Genomic DNA, 20,954 nt, shown 5'->3' on the forward strand with positions numbered 1-20,954 from the left:
GCAAACAATGGCAAAATATATTCAGGTGACTGGGAAAAACAAGCCCTCCTCCCAAACAATCTTTCTTTTCCTTTCCGCAAAAGTAGAGCCATAAAGAACAGCACAATGCTTACTTCCTCACCAAGGAACCCGACTAACGGTCTGAATCTTTAAGACCAAGTCACTGGCTTCTTTCTTTTTTAAATCGGGAACAATTAATTAGAAAAGCCATCTGTAATTGGTGCCAGTCAGCCCGGCTTCAAAACATATTTCTTCTGAGGCTGAAAAAAAAAATCCCACTGTGTTAACTTTGATCTCAGAAGCACGGTGTACCAAACGATCAAAAGGCGCTCTCAATGGGGAGGCCAGGACAAAAGAACTCAGTGCCAGTCCAAAGGGACGGCCTGACCTCCCACCCACCCACTGCTCAGCCTCCTGACTCAGCTCTGAATCAGCCCTGAGGTCCTGGATAGTGGTCAGATGGCTTCAGTGGTCGCTTTTTGAAACGAAGGAAGTGAAAGTCTTGGAAGCACCCTTCCTAGACCTCTGTCTGCCCAGCCAGAAGATGGAATACCAGTGACTTTTCTCTCCCTTTTCTCTTGCAGTGAGCTTTGCTATGTGTTTGCTTTGCTGGCCCTGAACCCCTGGCTGGAGACCCTGCTCCTTCAGTAGGAGTGGGACAATAGGCATAACACCAATTTGGTTCTTCGAAACCTGGAGATATTTTATTTTCTTTAAACAAAAAACTACATACTGATCCCAGGCATTACGTGGGGTAGGGTGGGGTGGGGGGGGGTGTAGCATTTATGGAATCCTGCTGATGCGGTAGACTTAAGACAGGCAAGTTCTCAAACATTTTCACACCAGAGTGTCCATCCCACCCTTGTAGCTCTTCTTTGTCGCTGCCCAGACTCCTCACCCTTGTCCCACCCTACCCAGCAGGTTTGATTCTGGGACACAAGGAACCATCTCTGGGCTCAGACTCCATTTTCTCCATCTGGATGTCGCCTGATTTGGAAGTGGCCAGGACTCTGCCTCAGTAGACCCCACTGGAGGAGGCACAGCAGGGAATCAGATGGGTGCATACTCCGGAAACACCCTTCCTGTGAGACTGGCCCAGTGACCAAAGGCTCCCTCCCTCCCGCAGGCAGCGTGGGGTGTGGCAGTTGCTACACAGGATGAAATTCTGCAAAGAGCACACAACATCTGCCCTTGAGCAACTGCTCAACCCGCGACAGTCAGACAGCAAGCTTAAGCCTGTCCCCTCGTGAAGAATTCAACTTTTTTTTTTTTTTTGTGCAGCATTACACTCGAGGTCACACGTCTCCAGTAGGAGAGAGTACTGGAAGCTACTGCACATCTGGCCCATGTTGCGTTCTCCCCACTTCTTCTATACCACAATCTTGTTCAATCTCCAGATTCCTGGGGGCCTTAAAATACCCATAATCCTGAAATAAAATGTTCCCGATGCTAAGAACAGAGAGGAGGGATAAATCATTCTAAACGGCGAAGAGAAACTTGAGAAAGGCCTTGAACAAACCACTGGGAGTTTGATAAGCAGACTGCCCAGAAGCAGTTCATTAAAAAGGGAACAGTACATTTAAGAAATTCAGAAGGGAGCCACCTGGGGAACAGCTGGGGTCCGAAGTTTCCTTAAACACCAAGGAGGGAAGGGAGCCCCATGGGGAAGGAGAAGCGTTGTGTGAGACCTTCCAAGAGGATGCATCAGCACTGGCTCTGCTGACAGAGAGACTCCAGCTAAGGTATGTGCAGACTAGGCACCATTCTACCTCCCAGGCCAGCCTCCATGACAATGGCCACATCTTTGCCTGCTTCTGTTTCTCCTTGCAGTGACCTTGCGAAGGAGCCAGCTCCTGACACCTAGCTCCTGGTGTACTTAAAGAATCCCAGGCAGGAGAAAAGAGGGGCATCTGAGGGACCCCTGACAGAACCCGTTTGCCTTCTCTGAGCAATGAAGGTTCAGACTGTGGTCTGGGGGCCCCTGAGAGTCCTGGTGTCTAGTCCCCATCATAACTTCTCAGAAGCATCTCTGTTTCCCACAGACAATGCCCAACTTGAAACATATACATCATCTGTGGATGGTTATTGGGTGATCCCTGGATGGGGGTCAGGGGACAGTTGATGGCTAGGCTATTCCAGGACCATCAGACTGATGCTTCTTGTCTCCCTTGACAGCCCTAGGAGAGAGAAATTCCCTCTGCCTTCCTTGCTTCCCTGCCGGTGTAGCTTACATTTCTTTCTCTGGGACACTGGCCCCATGGTAGACTCCCCCCACCCCCTACCGAGGACTTTGCAACACAGCTCTGGAAAGTGTCCCTCTCTCCATTCAGGATAAAGTCTGGTTGCTGTTGCTGTTGCTGTTTGTTGCCCCAGCTCCTCTCCCTCCTCATGTAAACTTGCAAATGTCAATAGCCAGAGAGAAAAGTATGCACACAATGACAGATTTCTCAACTTCTCCTGAAGCTGCTGCTGCTCTTGCCAGCAAAAACAAGTTCAGCTTCCTGGCCCTGTTTATGTAAGCAGTGAACCAGCTGCCGGCCTGTCACTGAGGACATGGGCTTAACATGTGCCTGCTAATCCCATCCCACTGTCCCACTTCAGGCAGCCCAAGAGGTGGCTTCCGGCCTCTTGGGTCTCAGGGCATCACACTGAAAGTCTTCTCAAGGTTCTCCAGCCCTCCATTAAAAGGAGGTGGCTGTGTAACTAACTGGATGGTGTGCAAAAGGGAGACTTCGGGGTCACTCAGACCTAAATAGGATCAAACTCTTTCCTCAGGAAAGCCATGCAGAAGAGGAGGTGAAGAGAGCGTAAGGGCCAGAGATGTTTCCAAGGAAACAGTGCCCTCCAGACACAACAGGACTGGTTGCACACATGAACTCACAGAACTGTGGCAGCGTACACAGAGGCTCGCAGTCGAACCTGATGGGTCCCGGCGCTGAGAGGGAAACGTGGACGGAACACTGCCTGCCCTTGGTACCCTCTTGCAAAGGGAAAGTTATTGTTTTCCAGCAGGGTCTCACTGGGCACATTAACCATACTTCAGGGTAGACCCCATGCCCAGGAGTAAATGGCCAACAAAAAGGAATAAAGGGTGTTTTGGTAGACATTTTTGTCTCACTTAAGAGTTTTTTTGGTTTGGTTTGGTTTGGTTTGGTTTGGTTTGGTTTGGTTTGGTTTGTCTTATTGGTCTTGTGCTTACATATTTTGGTTCCTGACTTTGTGTTTTTGTGATTTTAAGTGTTTTTGTTTTTTGGGTTTTTATTATTAATTGTTTGTTCATTTGTTTTCTAAAGAGGGAAAGAAAAAAGAATATAGAGTTGGGTGGGTAGGGATGATCTGGAAGTAGTTGAGGGGGAGGAAAAGCATGACCAGAATATATTATATGAAGATAATTTCTTTTAATAAAAACAAACAAACAAACAAACAACAATAAAGCAGCTAGATGGTAATGGCACAGGCCTTTTAATCCCAGCACTCAGGAGGCAGAGGCAGGCGGATCTCTGAGTTCCAGGCCATCCTGGTTTTTCTGAGCAAGTTCTAGGACAGTCAGGGCTACATGGGGAAACCCTGTCTCAAAAAAATCAAAAAGTAAAATGAAATGAAATAGTTTTAAAAGGCAAAGGATCAGAGCAACAGGGAGAAAGAAAGAAAGAAAGAAAGAAAGAAAGAGAGGAGACTGGTGTGGAGGGGTTGGGAAGTATGGAGGGGTTGTCAGGAGCCTGTAGGCAACTCATGTCCAAGCAGAAACAGATGCCAACATAGGGCTCATGGGGTTAAGCAAGCCCCCAGGTTCATAGTCACCCCTCCTTGCATTCTCTACCTAAGGGCTAGAACCAGTCGCCCATCTTCAGGTGTGGTGGTACTTAAGCCATTTTTTCAGGATGCTCACTGCACACTGGGCATTTTCCTGAGTCCTCAAATGTCCTGCAGGGACAGGGGTGTTGTCCACACCATCCCCACCCCTGGTCTTACTATTGAGGCATCAGCGTCCGAGAATTTGAAGAACCAAGCTAGGCACCATACAGCCCATGATCCCAACACTCAGGAGACTGAGGCAGGAGAATTGTGAGTTTGTTTAAGGCCAGCCTGAGCTACAGAGTGAGGACCTGTCTCAAAAATGAAATGGGACCATTAAGGAATTGGCGCCAAATCTTGTAGGGTGTGGGGAGACATGCACACTAGGTATGAGTGAGTTGGGGAGAAACCAGCCTCTCTCCCACCTGACCCCAGGGGCTTCTCTCTGACACACACACACACACACACGCACACGCACACACACGTATGCATGCACAAACTTAAGCGCACACAGCCCCAGGCCACTCACCATCCTGTTTCCCTGATCTAATTCCCTCTCCTCTGCTCTTTTCATACTCCTCCCCCTATCCCCTCGCCTCACAGAGCCTGTGGATGCCCGAGTTCTGAGGAAGGCAGGTGGGGGGGGGAGGATCTGTCTCTTCAGTGCCCATCACACCTAGAGGATGGGGGGGGGCCTAGAGTCCTCTTGTTTGGCCCTGTACTAACAGCGACTGTATGATGCCTCCCCTCCGCCTCTGAATCTCCTACTGACCCACACCATGACTTCTCCAGGACACAGCCTGCAGGCCCTAGCCAGACAACACTCCAGGCTCCGTCATAGCCCTCACCCAGTTCTGAGTCAACTCCCAAACATTTCTCAGATTAATGGCTCCTGGCAGGACACCAGCCCCGCAAGCCCATTAATGGGCCTGTACTCCTTGTACCTGCTTGTATTTACCTTGCATTTGACAGAGTCAGTATTTACCTTGGCCCAGCCTTCCTCCCCATCTACCCAGTGGACCACACACCCGTGCGAGGAAGGCCCGTGAGAGAAGCTTCTGTGGCCCCACAGAAAAGTAACTCTGGGTGCTGACTCAGACTCATGCTGTGACTAGCTCCAAAACAGGCAAAACACTGGGTCCCCTGGCTTCTTCAGAGAGAATCACATGGCCTCGGGCCAAGGTCTGCACAGGTTATCTCTCCAAGCGAATGAACTAGTCAGAGGAGAAATATCTGAGAGCAATCCTGCTACCCTGCAGCCATTTGCCCCATATTAAGCAATGAAGAAATTAGAGGCCAGAAGAGGCCCTACCTGTCACTGAGTCCCTCACGGGGATTCTGGTGACTTGGGTCTGGAACCCACTGTGGGGACATGCTATAGCAAGATGCTGGTGTTGAGACAGGCACCACTCAAGAACCTAAGGACTCTTACAGTGTTCAGACCCACCGCTTGCTCCATAGAGAACTAGGCCAGTGTAGTCAAAACTACCCTGGGCTCTGGGCTCTGAGTTTGTGTCCATCCACAGCCATCAGCCTTCACAGCAGTACAACATAAAAGGCTTTTCTTCCCATTTCTGACCTCTGTCTTAGGATCTAAGCAGGAACCTGGCCCACAGTCAGGGTTCCCATGTTTCTGGAAGGTGGGGAGAAAGTGGTAAGCAGAAACGTGATGTATCTCTCTTCGGCCGTCCCAAGGCAAAGACGGAAATCTACCAGACTCACCTTCCCCCAGCTCCCATGTCCACCCCTTAGATAGCAGGAATCAGAGCTCTGGAGCTGAGTGCCCTTGGAGGGAGCCATCCCTCTGTCGGCTCACACTGCATCCTGACATCATCAAGAAGCTCTCTCTGGGTCAGCAGGCTCCCCTCCCGTCCCCGGCCCTTCAGACCCCACAGGACAGTCCTGGTACCCTGACAGTAGCTCAGACAATACACAGCGTGGGTGCAGTGGGATATAGCTCAATGGTAGATCACTTGCCTGGTGTGCTCGAAATGCTCAGACTCCTGGGTTCAAACACCAGGGTAAGGTGTTACTCTGTATGACTGAATGGCTCAGAGGACAACTTTATAAAGTCACTTCTCTCTGTCCATATTTTTGTATGTTCTGGGATCAAACTCAAGCCACAAGGTTTGTGTCACTAGTACATTTACCCATTGAGCCATTTCAACAGCTCTAAATTCTTTTTTTTTAGATTTAAAAAATTATATGTATATATGTGTATGTGCATGTGTGTATGTATATGTATGTGTGCATGTGTATGTATGTGTTTATGTGTTCATATGTATATTGCACATGTGTGTGCATATGTGTACATATGTATATGTATATGTGTGTTTGTGTATATGTGTATGTGTGTGCATCTGTGTGTATGTATATGTATGTGCATGTGTAGTTATGTGTAAGCATGTGTGTATATGTGTGTTGTATATATGTATATGTGTGTGTGCTTATATGTGTGTGTGTGTGTGTTAATACCCATGAGTGCAGGTATTCACACATCTCAGAAGAGGACATCATCAGATCCCCTGGAGTTGAAGCTACCAGCAGCTGTAAGCCACCCATCATGGGTGATGGCAACTTGGGTCCTCAGCAACAGCAGTATGTTCTCTAAATTCATTCTGAGCTCTAAATTCAACTGTAGCTTTAAGAAAAAATCTTGCTGAGAACGGTTCCTGCAACCCCAGTACTCAGTGGCTGAGATAGGAGGTTTGGAACATTGAAGCCAGCCTGGGGCACACAGCAAGACCTTGTTTCAAAAACAAGATATCTGTGTGGGAGGAAAAAAAAAAAGCAACTTTGCTATCGAAACAATAAAAGACAAAGCGGAAAATATTGACAACTTGCATCAGAGAAGACCAAGTTCCTTTCTATAGCAAGAGCTTCCGCAAACAATATGAAAAAAGCTCACAGCTCAGTGAAAAATAAGTTATGAAATGCCTGTCGCACAAGGAAACACCCATCCAGCCTCACTCAGAGAAGCTGTATGCAAAGAACACAGACTGTTCTTTTCAGAGGCCAGGTTTTGGTTGTTTGGTTTTGTATTTTTGTTTTAGGGTTTTTTTTTATTGTTATTATTTGTTTTGTTTTTGAGACAGAGTCTCTGTGTAGCCCTGCTGGCTTGGAATTCACTCTGTAGACCAGGCTGGTCACGAAATCAGAGAACCATCCAGTCTGCCTCCTGAGTGCAGGATTAAAGGTGTGTGCTGCCATGCTGGGCCAGATGACACTTTAATAACACACTGATAGTATGTGGACATAGGTGTGCATGAATTGGCACAACTTCTTTTTCAGTTACAAAGCTCGTGGGCATTTGACCCATCAGTTTTCCTGCAAGACTTACCCTGTGGGTGTCTTACACTGTGGGTATCTTATCCTGTGGGTGTCTTACCCTGTGGGTTACCCTGTGGGTGTCTTACCCTGTGGGTGTCTTACCCTGTGGGTGTCTTACCCCTTGGGTTACCCTGTGGGTGTCTTACCCTGTGGGTGTCTTACCCTGTGGGTGTCTTACCCTGTGGGTGTCTTACCCTGTGGGTGTGTTACCCCTTGGGTTACCCTGTGGGTGTCTTACCCTGTGGGTTACCCTGTGGGTGTCTTACCCTGTGGGTGTCTTACCCTGTGGGTGTCTTACCCTGTGGGTGTCTTACCCTGTGGGTGTCTTACCCTGTGGGTGTCTTACCCTGTGGGTGTGCTTTTGAAGTATGAAGGGTGCTGAAATCATTTCCCACTGCACCATCTGTGACGGCAATGTGGGATGTGGTAAATGGTAAAATGTCATCTAAAGCGATTGGGTGTGGGCAAATAGCTCAGTTGGCAGTATGCTTGCCCTTCATAAGCAAGGCCCTTGCCTCCATGCACAAAATCTAGGGGAAGGGCTGGGCAAAAAAAAGTGGATATATTCATATAATGAAATATCTTAAGTGAATAAATAAATAAACTCTGTTTCCATGGCACATATCTGTAATCTCAGAATTTAGGGAGCAGAGATAGGAGAAGTATGGAAAGTTCAAGGACATCCTGGTTTACATAACAAATTCTAGAACTTTCTACCTCTCCAGCCCTAGCTCTTTCCATCCACAGAACAAATGGCTGTACTCACCTCAAAATGTTGCTGTGAGGATTGCATCCATGTCTGAGGTAAAACCCTCTGCGATGCTTTCAGAACATACCTAATGTCACCAATCTGAGCGACTGTGTGAACTGTAACTATTATTAACTTTGACCTCCTTCCCACTCCTGTGACAAAGTCTCCCCACCCCCTACCCTCACCCACCCCACCCCCACCTCGATCAAAACAGGTTCGTAGGATCCACAGCTGCTGAGCTCCTTCTCTGGTTTGTTTCACATTTGGAAACTACTGCTAAATCTTTGGAGGTCTAAAGTAATGCTACCAGAGGCTTCTGGGCAGCCTAGCCCTAACGCCCAGGTCCCTTCCTGGAGATCGAAGATCGGAATGTGCTAACAAAACCTTCCCTAGACTAAAAGTGATACGGAAGGGTGAGGTGACAGGGAAGAGAAATGACCTTGTCTGGAAGAGTTGTGGTTGTTGACAGTATACATAAAATAAAAGGAGGGGCAGGGGAAAGGGCTTGGTGGGCAAAGCTGGTCACACAAGCAGGAGTTCAGGCCCCCAGCACTCATGCAAGAAGCAGAACACAAGGGTATGTGTCTGAATCCAAGTGATGGTGCAAACGAGGGGTAGAGGGAAGCAGATTCCCCACGCCGGCCGGCCAGAGACTGTCTAGAAAAATAAACCAGAGAACAGTAGAAGACACCAGTGGCCATATCCGGCTTTCACATGTGTGTCTTGTATATTACCTCCACATATATGTGCACATACGTGCTTGTGAACACACACTATAAAATTAAAACTCAAAGCACAGGCTCAGACCTTGCTCTGTCACACCCTTGCTGTACGACCATGGACCAGTTTCTGAGGCTCTCTGGACCTCTTTCTCCTTCCTACTTACCCAAGGTCTCTGCCCCACCAGAATTTACTTCTTTCAACCATTATCTCTGGAGCCTTCCTATCAACATATAAAAGCACACGCATTTAACTCCTCCTTGTCCAGTGTACTTTAGCCAACAAATATGCTCTGAAATCCCAAAAGAGCTGACTAAACCTACTGTCCCTCTGCCTGTCTTTGGTTCCCACCATTCCACCAAAGCTCTACAGAACAAAGTCACCACCAGTGGCCTGTCTGATGTTAAATCCACTGGTCAAGCCTGGGCCAACTTGCATGACTTTTCAGGAGCATTTGAGGAGGAACTCTGACCAGGAGGTGGGCGGCACACACTTTTAATCCCATCGCTCAGGAGGGGGCAGAGGCAGACAATCTCTGAGTTCGAGGCCAGCCTGGTCTACAAAGTGAGTTCAGAACAGCCAGGGATACACAGAGAAACCCTGTCTGAAAACAAAGCAAACAAAAAGAGCACTCCACTCATGGGCGCACTGTCCTCCTGCTTCTCAGGACACCAACCCTCCTGTCCTAGTCATTGGCCTCATGGTCACAGTGTTCCCTAATTCTGTCTCCTTGGATCAGAAGGCCCCAGCACCTCAGCTCCGGCCCGAGTCAGACTCTTTCTATCGTCATGCAGGCTGAACCTGGCAATTCTCAAAGTTTAAAGTAACATCTGGCCAGATGGAATCTCAGCACACTGGAGGCAGAGGCAGGCAGACCTTTGTGAGTTCGGGGTCAGCATGGTTTACATAAGGAGTCCAAGGCCAATCTCAGGGGATGCACAGAAAAACTGTCTAAAGAAGAAAAACGGGGGCTGGAGAGATGGTTCAGTGGTTAAGAGCACTGACTGCTCTTCCATAGGTCCTGAGTTCAAATCCAGCAACCACATGGTAGCTCACAACTGTCTGTAATGGGATCTGATGCCCTCTTCTGGCATGTCTAAAGACAGCTACAGTGTACTTATATAATAAATAAATAAATAAATCTTTTTAAAAAGAAGAAGAAGAAGAAAAGGGGAAGGGGTATGGAGAGCTCTGCCTGTAGGTGACTCTCAAGTTCAGGCCTCATTCCCAAGTTGCTGCTGACTCCTTTTCAGGATCCATAAAATTTCTCACTCCCAGTTTCTCCCCACAACCCATTTCCAGGGGTCTCTTGTAGCCTAAGCTGGCCTTGAACGTCTGTCTGCCTCTGTCTGTTGAGTACTGTGATTACAAACCTGCAATCCACCAGACCTGGTTTAGTGTCCTTTCTTGGTTGTCCTATAAATGTCTCAGTCCCCACATGCCCCAGAATGACCTCTGGTCCACTCATCCAATACCACCTGCTGTCCTGTAGCTACCCTGCCCAGCCAAGAGCGGCTGGGCACTCCGCTCACCTAAAGCTGCACTGTTGTGCCAAGGGTCTGACACGGTTTCTCAAATGAAGTTGACACTCAGAACCACAGTCACTGTAACCACCACAGAAAAGGGAAGCCCAAAGAATGGTTTTCTGGAAGAAGATAGGGAGAAAGGTGAACCTCGGGAGCACCCTGTGCTAGAAACGGACAGGCAGAGCTGCCAAGTGGTGAAAGCTGTTGAGGCTCAGCTGAAGCATCAGCATTGAGACTGGAAAGATGATGGCTCACTGATTAAGAGTTCCTCCTGAGCCCATGCCGTTAGTCCCATCACTTGAGAGACAGAGGCAGGAAGATCTCTGTGCATTCGAGGCCAGCATGGTCTCCATAGCAAGTTCTTTCAGAGGATCAGGATTTGACCCCAGCACCCACATGATGGCTCACAACCATCTGTTTAAACTCCGGTTCCAGAGGCTCCAGTGCTCTCTCCGAGCATCATGCATGCAACTGGAGCACAGACATCCATGCAGGCAAAACACAGAAATGAGTAGAAAAAAAATCAAGGCTCAACTCGATCAAGACCCTGGATGTTGGCTTCTGAGGGGACATATAGTCTCTTCCACCAGGCTTTCATTCAGATATGATCTGCATCCCATCCTGTGGCTACCTACTGTGAACACTCAGCACCACAGCCCCCACTTGCTGCCCTTCTTCCACATTGGTCCCGACCACGCTTTTATCCCATTGTCGCTCTGCTAGGAGGCTGCCTCAGTAAACCAGGGGGTTCTGCCTACTTCATTCCCAGTCATCTCTTACCTCTTACTCTGTCTACACACAGCAGGGATTCAAAACACATTTAAGACTAACTGGATTCTTAGCCGTACACATTTGCACACTCTGTACCAGAGACTATTCTGAATACTGTCTAGCACCTGCTTTCACCCCATGTCCTCCTCACAGCCACCTGTGAGGCAGCACAGGGTCATCCTCACAACTGCCGCTAGTTTCAGGAATCACCATGCCAGTGCTGGGAACCAAACCCCAGTACCAAACCCCGGTCCTCTGCAAAAGCAACAAATGATCTTCATTGCTGAGTCATCTCTCCAGTCCCCTCCAAGTTAAAAGTTCTCTCACTCTCTCTCTCTCTCTCTCTCTCTCTCTCTCTCTCTCTCTCTCTGTGTGTGTGTGTGTGTGTGTGTGTGTGTGTGTGTGTGTCCCTCCTTCCTTCTTTTTTTTTTTTCTCTAGATGAAAGCACACAGTCTCAGGCTGGAGAAATGGCCCAGAGGCTTAGACTAAATCCCAAAGGACCCGTTTGGATTCCCAGCATCTCTACAGTGACCCATAGCTGTCTGTGACTCCAATTCTAGGGCATCCAGCATCCTCTTCTCACCTCCCAAGACACCAGACATACACACAGGCAAAACACCCATCCACACAAAATAAAAGTAAATAAACCTTAAAGCCACATATAGTCATAGGGGAGTGACATCTGTCAGATTCCAAAGCTTCAGCCATCACAAGAATATAATGAGCTCAGATGGAGGGGAGAAAGGGTCAAGGAGGAATGACAAGGGCCTCAGAAAGCTCTGGAAAATACTGCATAGCTCTCTGGCCCAGCACTGTCCGACACACTTTCCTTTAGTTATAGGAAAGCTCCGTGAGCAGATCTGCACAGCCACACGTGACAGCCACAGCTGGCCACCACACACTGCAAGTGACAGGCATGACAAAGGACGAGAGTTTGTTCTGGGTTTTTTTTTTTTTTTTTTTTGGTTGGTTGGTTGGTTTTTTTTTTTTTTTTTTTTTTTTTTTGAGGGTTCCCTCACCCACTACCCCCACCCCAACTCCATCTCTGTAGCTCAGGCTGACCTAGAGCTTGCAATCCTCCTGCATCAACTTCCCATAGGCAAGCACATCTAGAAATCACCCTTTTTTTTTTTTTTTTTTTTTTTTTTTTTTTGTTTGTTTCCTTGAATTTGCTGTGGAGACCAGGCTGACCACAAACTCACAGAGATCCTGGCACTAACACAACTTTCTTAAAAATGTACATTTATTTGTTTGTTTGTTTACGTGCATGCACTAGCCACAGTACATATGTGGAGGCCAGAGAAACAACCCTCAAGAGTAATGCGACCATCGGGTCCCTAGATCATCAGGCTCGGTGGCAGCAAATGCCTCTCTTGACCTGCTGAGCCATGTCACCTGCCCGCTTTCCTTTTTATTTTTTAGTAGCTACCAACCATCACTGGTTCATCTGCGATAGCTTTAGCCCTGGACTCAATCTGGTGACTGGGTTTGTGGCACTCAGACCTGCAGGGACAGATGAAAGGCTTGCTGAGGGAGGGAACATCTGTTTGCAGCCAGGAGCTCCGAAGTTACTTTGTTTACATAATCCAGCTACAGCCACATTTACGCCTACACAGTTCGATAACAAGCAGATGAGGTTGAGAACAGGCAGACTCCTGTTGCCTTGGGGTCCCAATCAGAACGGTTCCTCTGTCGATAATCTGTCCCTGGAGAGTTGGTGGTACCCAGTGACAAGTCAGAGAGACCAGACTGGCTCTGTCCTTAGGATTTGCTTTTGGCCACGCTCAGGATCTTTTTAGGGTGGAGTTTGCATGACAGATCCCACTTGGTCCCCAAGGGCTTTATGGGGAATCCATAAATATGTGTTTAACGAATAAACAAGGAGCAGAGCCAAGGCAGGGTGAGGCTTCTGGTAACAGAGCCAGGCGAGGGAAGGTCTTTTACTCGCTCTTTTGACTATTTAGGCAAATGTCCTCAAGCTTGGCAGTACCCAGGGATGACAAGCACAAGGAACAATTTGTTTTTTGAAAGTGTAGACCTCTCTCCCTGCTCTTCTGATACATGTTTAATGAATGGCCAGAGGTCAAGAATTGTCATTTTTAGTTAGGCACCGTGGCCTTTGATCCCAGCAATTGGGAGACAAAGACAAACAGACCTCTGAGTTCAAGGCCAACCTGGTCTGCAGAATGAGTCCAGGACAGCCAGGGCTACACAGATTAACCCTGTCTCAAAATAAAAATAAAAACCCTAATGTTTTAAAATTGTGAGTTTTACAAAGATCTATCCTTCATAACTGAAATCTGATGCCAGATAAAGACGTATCTTTCAGAAGAATACTGACTCAGGATGAGGCTAGGAATTCAGGAAGGTTTTGTAGACATAGAGGGGTGCCCCAAAGGAAATTCAGAAGTCGAGAGATTTAGATACTTAGGCATCTGTGCTGATGCATGTTTTCTCTTGCCTTGCAGAAGGAACGGAAGCCACCCCAACCCAGCCTGTCCTCAGTCAGCAGCACCTGGAAAGTTTGACCTAGGAGAAGTCTCAATCCCAGCTGGTCCAGGACCCTAGGTGGAAGACACAGAGGGGTCCTAGCAAGCCCTGGAGGGGCAAACTATAAAAAAATCCCACTTATTGGGGTTCAGCAGTTAAGCACACTGGCTGCTCTTCAGAGCTCAACACGTTCCCTGCACCACATGGCAACTCACAACTGTAACTCTAGTTCCAAGGGATCTGGTACCCTCACAAAGATACGAATATATGAAGGCAAAACCACTAAGGATGATGGATGGAGGGGTGTGTGTCTGTGTGTGTGTATGTGTGTGTGTGTGTGTGTGTGCACGAGCGCGCACATGCATGCTAAGCTATCTTGCATATGTATGTATGTATGTATGTATGTATGTATGTATGTATGTATGTATGTATATCACCCATGGGTTCCCCTGGGAGCCATCTTCAGCCGGCCTCACATCTCTGAAGCCAAACATCTCACAGTCATTTGCTTCACACTTCCTGTTTGATGCTTGTTTCTTGACTGTCACTCTCCAGTTGGTAGCTGTGGGAGTGTGGGTGTGGAAGATGGGCTGGGGGACTTCTACTTCTCTGCCTTTTCCTTCTGAGCTGGGAGGGCTTTCACTTCCTCCCCAGACTCCCAGTTCTGCCTCCTAAAAGCTGTTCGAGTCAGGAGACGCCCCCACCCTTGGGTGTCCTTTCCGAACCACAGGAAAACAGAACTCCGAAGTGCCTTGCAGCTCCTTGGGAGCAAAGGGAAGTGGTGGTGGGGTGCTCTGGGCCGGGCTGTAAGTAACTGAGAGGCCCACTCCTGCTCTCCCAAGATGGAAGAGAAGACATCAGACCTGCCTGACACCATGAAAAGCTAAGAGGGATCTTCTCTCTCGTGAGGGTTTTCTGCCCCAGAATCCCACCAGAAAATCGTTTTGCTCAGCTTACCCCAGATGCCCTCGCTCTGCCCACTGGGGATCTACCACAGGGGAACACTGAGACCTGGAGGGGCTAGGGATCGGCTGCTGGGCCTGACAGTTTCCCATTGCACCTCTCTGAACCTCAGGCTCCTCGCAAAGCTTTCCGTCAAGCCAGTAGAGGATGAAAAATATTTGTAAAATACAGGGTGGTGGTTAATACCTGAAGTCCCAGCACTTGAGGCATGGAGGCAGAAGAGGCACACGTTTGAGGCCAGTCTGGGTTATGTGATACCCTGTCTAAAATGAAAGAAAGAAAATCTATGCAGGGACACCAAGCTGAGCTTGAGGAAAGCCTGGAAGCCGCTGTCTCCATGACCAGCACAGAATAACTTTCCCCAGTGTCCTTTGGCTCTTTCTATGTAGTCGAATCAGTCCTCGGGCCCCTAAAATAACCTGTAGAGAAGCAGTTTCCCAGTTCCTCCAGAAGAGACCAGGCAAGCTGCTGGGCCTGAAGCCAGAGCCCACAGAGAGGCCTAGACCCACAAGGCAGAAAGCATCGAAGGCAAACACAGTGCCCCTACCTTCTGCTGGTCCACCTGCTAATCAGGGAGGGCTGAGCCAGGGGTCCGGGGCACAGTTCCAAGAGGTCCCACATCCTCTGGGGTCAAACTCACAGGACTGGGGTGAGTGTAGGTGTTGGCATTCTGCATGCCAGGGCTAGTTGGCTAAAGATATAAGTATGTAAGGCGGGAACACCTGTGACTCAGGCAGAGCCCATGATGTCAGTCCCTTCACCGTCAGATCACTGTCATTACACACGACATGTAGTAGAACTAAGGACAGCCACGTGAGATGCCACAACTAAAGCAGAGAGAGCCAGCGGCACACAGGAATCTTCAGAAGGGACTACTACTCCGCTAGGGCGCGCCCTCTGGGTATCTCTTCTTGGAGCGAGCGGGGATGCAGTTGAGTAAGACACTTGGGAACACTGGGAACCAGACACCAGAGTCAGGTTTCAGGAAAACACACTGTCCTGTACCCAGACTTTAGGTAACTGCCCAGACACAGACAGGAGCACCCAGCGAAAGGAGACGCAACAGGGGGCGCGCGAACCTCCACCGCGTCAGCACAGGTGGGTCAGCCCCAGGCTGGCACCGGGTACCGACGGGGCTCACTCTGCCGACGGAACCAGACAAGTGTCACACTCCCCACGCCCGCTCCGGGTCCTCTTACCCAGCGCGCGGCAGCTCCCGAGGACCAGCGCGACCGCGGGCGCGGCCAGCAGGGCGACCAGCAGCGTACAGCCGACGGCCAGCATGCTTCCTTCTAACCCGGGGCGGCGGGCGACCGAGCAGCCGGGGCCGGGCGGCCGGCAGACTGGAGCGGCGAGAGCAGCCGCCGTGGGCCTCCGGCTCCACACTCAGCTCGCACTGCGAGCGCTCGCCCCGGCGTGGCTCAGCCCGGTGGCGGCGCGACTTCCCACTTACACGTGACGCACAGCAGCGGGCCGTCCTGGCAACAGCGAAACATTTGAGGAACCGGTGCTGAAGCTCTTCTTGGCAGCCTCGGCTCGCGGTTACGAAAGCCGAGTAGGATGGCGCAATCGCCCAGCGCTCCGGGCCACCGGAGGGGGTTACTTCCTGCAGCCGCGCCACACCTGAGCCTCCAGGGACCCCTACCAGGGCCCCTCCTTCCTCCCTCAGTGCCTCCGTTTGGGTTTTGTTTTCAGGAACTCCAACAGGAGGGAAGACCAAGTGGCTTCTGGCTGTTAAAATAGAGGGCAGGGCAGTGTCCTGGGTGCTTACAGGAATCTAACAGGGAATCCGAAAAGACGCTGATGTCTCCTTCGACCTCAGAGATTGTGATTTAATTGGTCTGAGGGAAAACACAGGCATCCAAAAGCTGAGATTTCCTCTCACCTTCCAGCGGAGGTGCAGCTCTTTGAAGGCTGCTTCCGAGGTGATAAAACCAGTGTGCGCATTTGAGTCTGGCGGTGATACATGAGTTACCATCTTCGCGACTGCTACTCCGAATCCGGGAGTCTCCGGTTTTCTCACCGTATTAGAGATTTACTTTTAAGCCCATAATGAAGAATTCCTGGAAACACTATCTAAGTACCTGGACCCCAAGTATTCATTGAGGAATCCAGCCTTGACTACCCCTCATGACTTGACTGGACAAAAAGGAACCGGTGCTTGTTATTTACTAGAACCCACCAAGGTTCCCTTCCTAGCTACAGAGCTTGAAGCTACAGGGCAGCTTCCCATACAGACGCGGAGGGAAAGAAACACACTGAAAATAAAATTCAGACCAGCGGCCCCGGAACTAGATTAGAGTCCATGGGGCAGCTGGAATGGGTGTTTTCTGGATGGACCCCTAAGTAAAGCTATGACCTTATTGAAGCAACAACAGTCAGCATACAGGCTTCAGACATATGCATCCACCGCTTTTTGTGTGGACCACACATAAGCAATGGCAGTACCAGGGCAATGGAACCGGTTTTGATGGCACCTGCTCAGCCATACCTATAGACGGAAAGAAAGGCATGGTTGTCCACCTCTTCCTGTGGCGATGCAGGCATTTGGAAAGCAGAAGCAGGTGGATAACTGTGAATCAAAGACCAAAAAAAAAAAAAAAAAAAAAAAAAAACATATTTTTTCTTGTGTGATCTAAGATGGGATTGCAGGTGGATGCGGCAGTACACACCTATAATTCCAAAACTCTGGAGGCTGAGGGAGGGGGATCCAGAGTTTGAGGCAAGCATAGTGGAATTTGCCCTATCTCAAAAATAAAATTAATTTCCAACGGACGCCCATTGTGGTGCCTCCTTCCTTTCTGTGGTAAATAGAGGCCCGAAAATAATCGCAGAGAGACAAGTTGCTGGCCTGTCACAGGAAGGCTACAGAAGGCTGCCAGCTCAGATAGAGTTCAATAAAGGAATGTTGAAGGCAAGAGCAGGAATCTCAGACACGACCTGGCAGCTGTGCCCAAGTGGCTTCCCCCTGTCTTGATGCTGGGGACGGGTGGAGAATGTACTGTAGTCAGATGGGTCTAGTTCCCGTCATAGGTCTATCACCTGCTAGCTGTAGAGTTTGGGCAAATTATAGTTAATTTCTCTGTGTTGTTTAGATTTTTCCCAGCCCTAATTTTAATGGCTCTTAAATGCTTTTAACCTCCCTTCTAGCCCACCACCCACCAAAGGTAGTAGGAAAGAAAGGTTATTAGGATATGGGGGAAGTGGAGCTGTTTAGAAATTGTTCTTTGGAGCAAATTCCATCTGCACTGTCAGGAGATCAGCAGTTCAGTTCACAGGAATCAGCAGTGGCAGCTCGATCCGCTCACAGATACTTCAGGAATACACTGGCGGTCCAGTTCCCTGCCATCTGGATAGCAAACTCAAACCAGCAGCGATGGCAGCACACCCTAGCAGAAACAGCCTGGCCTCTGCAGGACCTGCACGGGTCAGCAGGAGTGATTAGGCCAGAAGAAGTTCTCTGCCTTGCCTCTCTCAGCAAAGGGAAGACCAGCCAAGAAGACCATGAAGCACTGCAAAACTGGCTGTGCTATGCAAGCCAGCCCTTTCCCACCGTCCACTGGGTCCTCTGAGCATCACCTGTTCACAAACCGGTCTTGCTTTAACGGAGGAGTCTGTCTTAGCAAAACTCCACGTGAGCCTGTATCGGCTGACATCACTCTACCTGAGTCCACAGAAGCGGGAAGAAGCCACCAGAACATCACCAGAAATTTTTCCTGTATGTTTCTCTCTATGGAGTCACAACAAATGGAGCTCAATAATGAAATGTAAGGTGGACCAATACATGCATGTAGTTAGAGAAGACCCCTTCCTTATGTGTTCTTTCACATGTCTGTTTTAGAAAAATGTTCTCTTCACTTGAGTCTGCTTCAGGAAAACACTCCTTCATGTCAGCTTTTGCCCCAGCAAAACACCATCCCACACAGCTGACTTTTCATAGTACCCATAAGTTTCTACTTCATCTCTGAGCATTTTTTACTGATCTGTATGGTAAGAATTTATACTGTACAAAGGACTCGTGTTGTGCTTCAAGTCCTGGTGTAATGGCTCCTGCCTTTAACCCCAGCACTTGGGAAGCAGAAGCAGGTAGATCTCTGTGAGTTCAAGTCCAGCCTGGTCTACAGAGTGAGTTCTAGGTCATCCGAGGCTACACAGAGACCACCTTCACTTTCCCATGCTTTTCCTGTACCAAAGCCTCATGTGCGTAAGTTCCGACAATGATGTTCGTGGTTTCTCATCTCCATGTTCAAGCTGGTCCTCTGGTCAGGCCTTCCCTTCTTTAGTCTTACACCCTTCTCAGCCTTCACACTCTCCCCTGACAGGCGTGGTGGCGGATGACCACAATTCTGGAACTCAGGAGACTAAGGGAGAAACACGGCAAGGTCCTGGCCAAGCTGGACAAGATCCTATTTAAAAAAAAAAAAAAAATACAAGCATATCTGTGAACATGTGCATCCCCAATATCCAGGAAGGGGGGATAAGATTACTCCAAGTTTGAGTCCAGTCTAATCTACATAGCAGGGTTTTTGTTGTTGTTTTGTTTTGTTTTTTAAGCCAAGCCTGTACTTAGCTGTCTTCTCCGGGAAAACTGAATGGTCTCTTCCCTCAATTCCAAGAAGCCTGTCATCCACAGGTCAACCCGGGTGTCAGATTCCTGTGTTCCTCCCTAATGTCATGTGACTTCGTTTACTACCCTGCCTTCCCTGTCACCCTGAAGAACTCTACATCCTCCTGCTGAGCAGGGCCCGACACATACTAAAGATCTATATCTTAGGTAAGGAGAGATTCCTCCGGGCACTGAGCAGTCTCTTACCTCCTTCAAGGCTGCCTGAACTCTACACTTAGTGGAAGTTCAGTTTTTGAGCCAACATTCCAGATTGTTCTGACAAATGCTGATAGAGGGGAGAAGTCACACCTGTGCGGTGGGCCCTGCTGACAATCCCCACCACCCCACAACCTCCCACCCCAACTCGGACTCCTGCTACCTGTCCCCAAGGAGTTAACCAGCTCCTGGGTGCCTGCCAACCCCAGGAAAGAAACCCTCCTATTGGTGCAGTGGTGCATCAGATAAATCTCAACTTGGGAATGGAGACACCTGGCCTCCAGGAAGCAGGTGAGGCTAAAGAACCCTGTGCATGGAATTCAGACAAGCCACTGTGACCACAGCAAAGGAACACAGGACTTCACATCCAAACCAGGCCACCTCTCTTGGGACGTTTTGCTGCTTTTCTTTTCCCTCAAGGATATAGCTGCTTTTGAAATTCTCAGCCCCGAGAGCTGGGAAGTATTGTCGAATGCCAGCTAGGCTCAGAGAGGTGAAGTCATTTGATCAAGACTCCATAGCTGCTGTCAAGACTAGGCTGAGGTCTGGCCCAGGATTCTCATTGAGGGGGGTGTCAGTAGACCCAGGACTGACTGTGGGACACCCGTCTAGCCCACCACAGCAGGCACTGAGGAATTGTACAGGAGGGAAGAGTGGGTTGTAGAACTTGGTTTACGGACACCTCTTGCATCTTCCAGTCCCCAGACTCAATCTGCATTAAGTGTCCCTGCAGTTACCATTTATGTCCTCTAGAGGGAGAAAATCCTTGGCTGACTCAACCAACAAACAAGCCCATCTCACCTTTGACCTGAAAAAAATTAAAGAGCTTTTTGGAGTCCAGGCAGGCTCAGACACGCAATTCTATCTGGCCAACCCCCCAGGGCTGAGACTTCAGGAAGTTCACCCTCTGGTCTAACTATAAGTAAGCTCCTTAAAGTTTGCCTTAGAGTAGAAGCCTTAAAGAATAAAGGATCGATGTAAGATTGTTTTTAGTCCTCTCCAAAAGTGATTTTGTGGTCATGGGCTCTGCTTCTCTTGCTTACTAGACAAGGAAACCAAGGACTCCAGAGGTGAACTGTTTGCTAAAGATGAATGTGGACAACAGATGTGAGGTCCCAGCTGTGATGGTTTGTATACGCTTGGCCTTGTTGGAGTAGGTGTGTCACTGTGGGTATGGGTTTTAATACCCTAGTCCTAGCTGCCTGGAAGTGAGTATTCTACTAGCAGCCTTCAGATGAAGATGTAGAGCTCTCAGCTCCTCCTGCACCATGCCTGCCTGGATGCTGCCGTGCTCCTGCCTTGATGATACTGAACTGAACCTCTGAACCTGTAAGCCAGCCCCAACTAAATGCTGTCCTTATAAGAGTTGCCTTGGTCATGGTGTCAGCTCACAGCAGTAAAACCCAAATGACACCAGCTGTCCTGGTTGCAGGTGAGGGTATTGTTTGAGTGAGGTTTTTGTTTTGTTTTGTTGTTTGTTTTGTGACAAGATTTCACATAACTGAGGCTGGCCTTGAACTTTTTTTTGACGCTCCTGCCTCCATTTCCCCAGGGCCGGGATTAGAGGATCATATTTTATCCCATCAGTGTTTCGTTTTTTAAATAAATCTCCTCCTAAGACTCACCTCCTGGCCAAGTCTGCCCTCTGCTAAAAGCACACACCAACCTCCAAGCCTGGTCCCATTCTCAGCAAGGGACACTGTATTCTCTCTTTATCTGTGTGTGGGTCTGTCACAAGGTCCAGATGGTTCTGAGGGAGGTGGTGAGGTAAAGCTAGGCAGACTG

The 20,954-nt window shown here is 49.0% G+C and overlaps 1 protein-coding gene across 2 annotated transcripts in view; it reads right to left on the bottom strand.

Annotated features, from left to right (window-relative positions):
* Positions 1–15,781, bottom strand: part of IL6R (interleukin 6 receptor) — a 47,555-nt gene extending 31,774 nt beyond the window's left edge. For both annotated transcript variants that reach the window (XR_013974992.1, XM_080915118.1), the window contains exon 1: positions 15,547–15,781. Coding sequence is in view for 1 of the 2 variants with exons in the window: in XM_080915118.1 (XP_080771244.1) it covers positions 15,547–15,631 (85 nt within the window). In the remaining variant the exon portion in view is untranslated. The remainder of the gene's footprint in view (positions 1–15,546) is intronic.
* Between the last annotated feature and the right edge of the window lie 5,173 nt (positions 15,782–20,954).

This window comes from Micromys minutus, assembly GCF_963924665.1.
Source record: "Micromys minutus genome assembly, chromosome: 4".
NCBI lineage: Eukaryota > Metazoa > Chordata > Mammalia > Rodentia > Muridae > Micromys > Micromys minutus.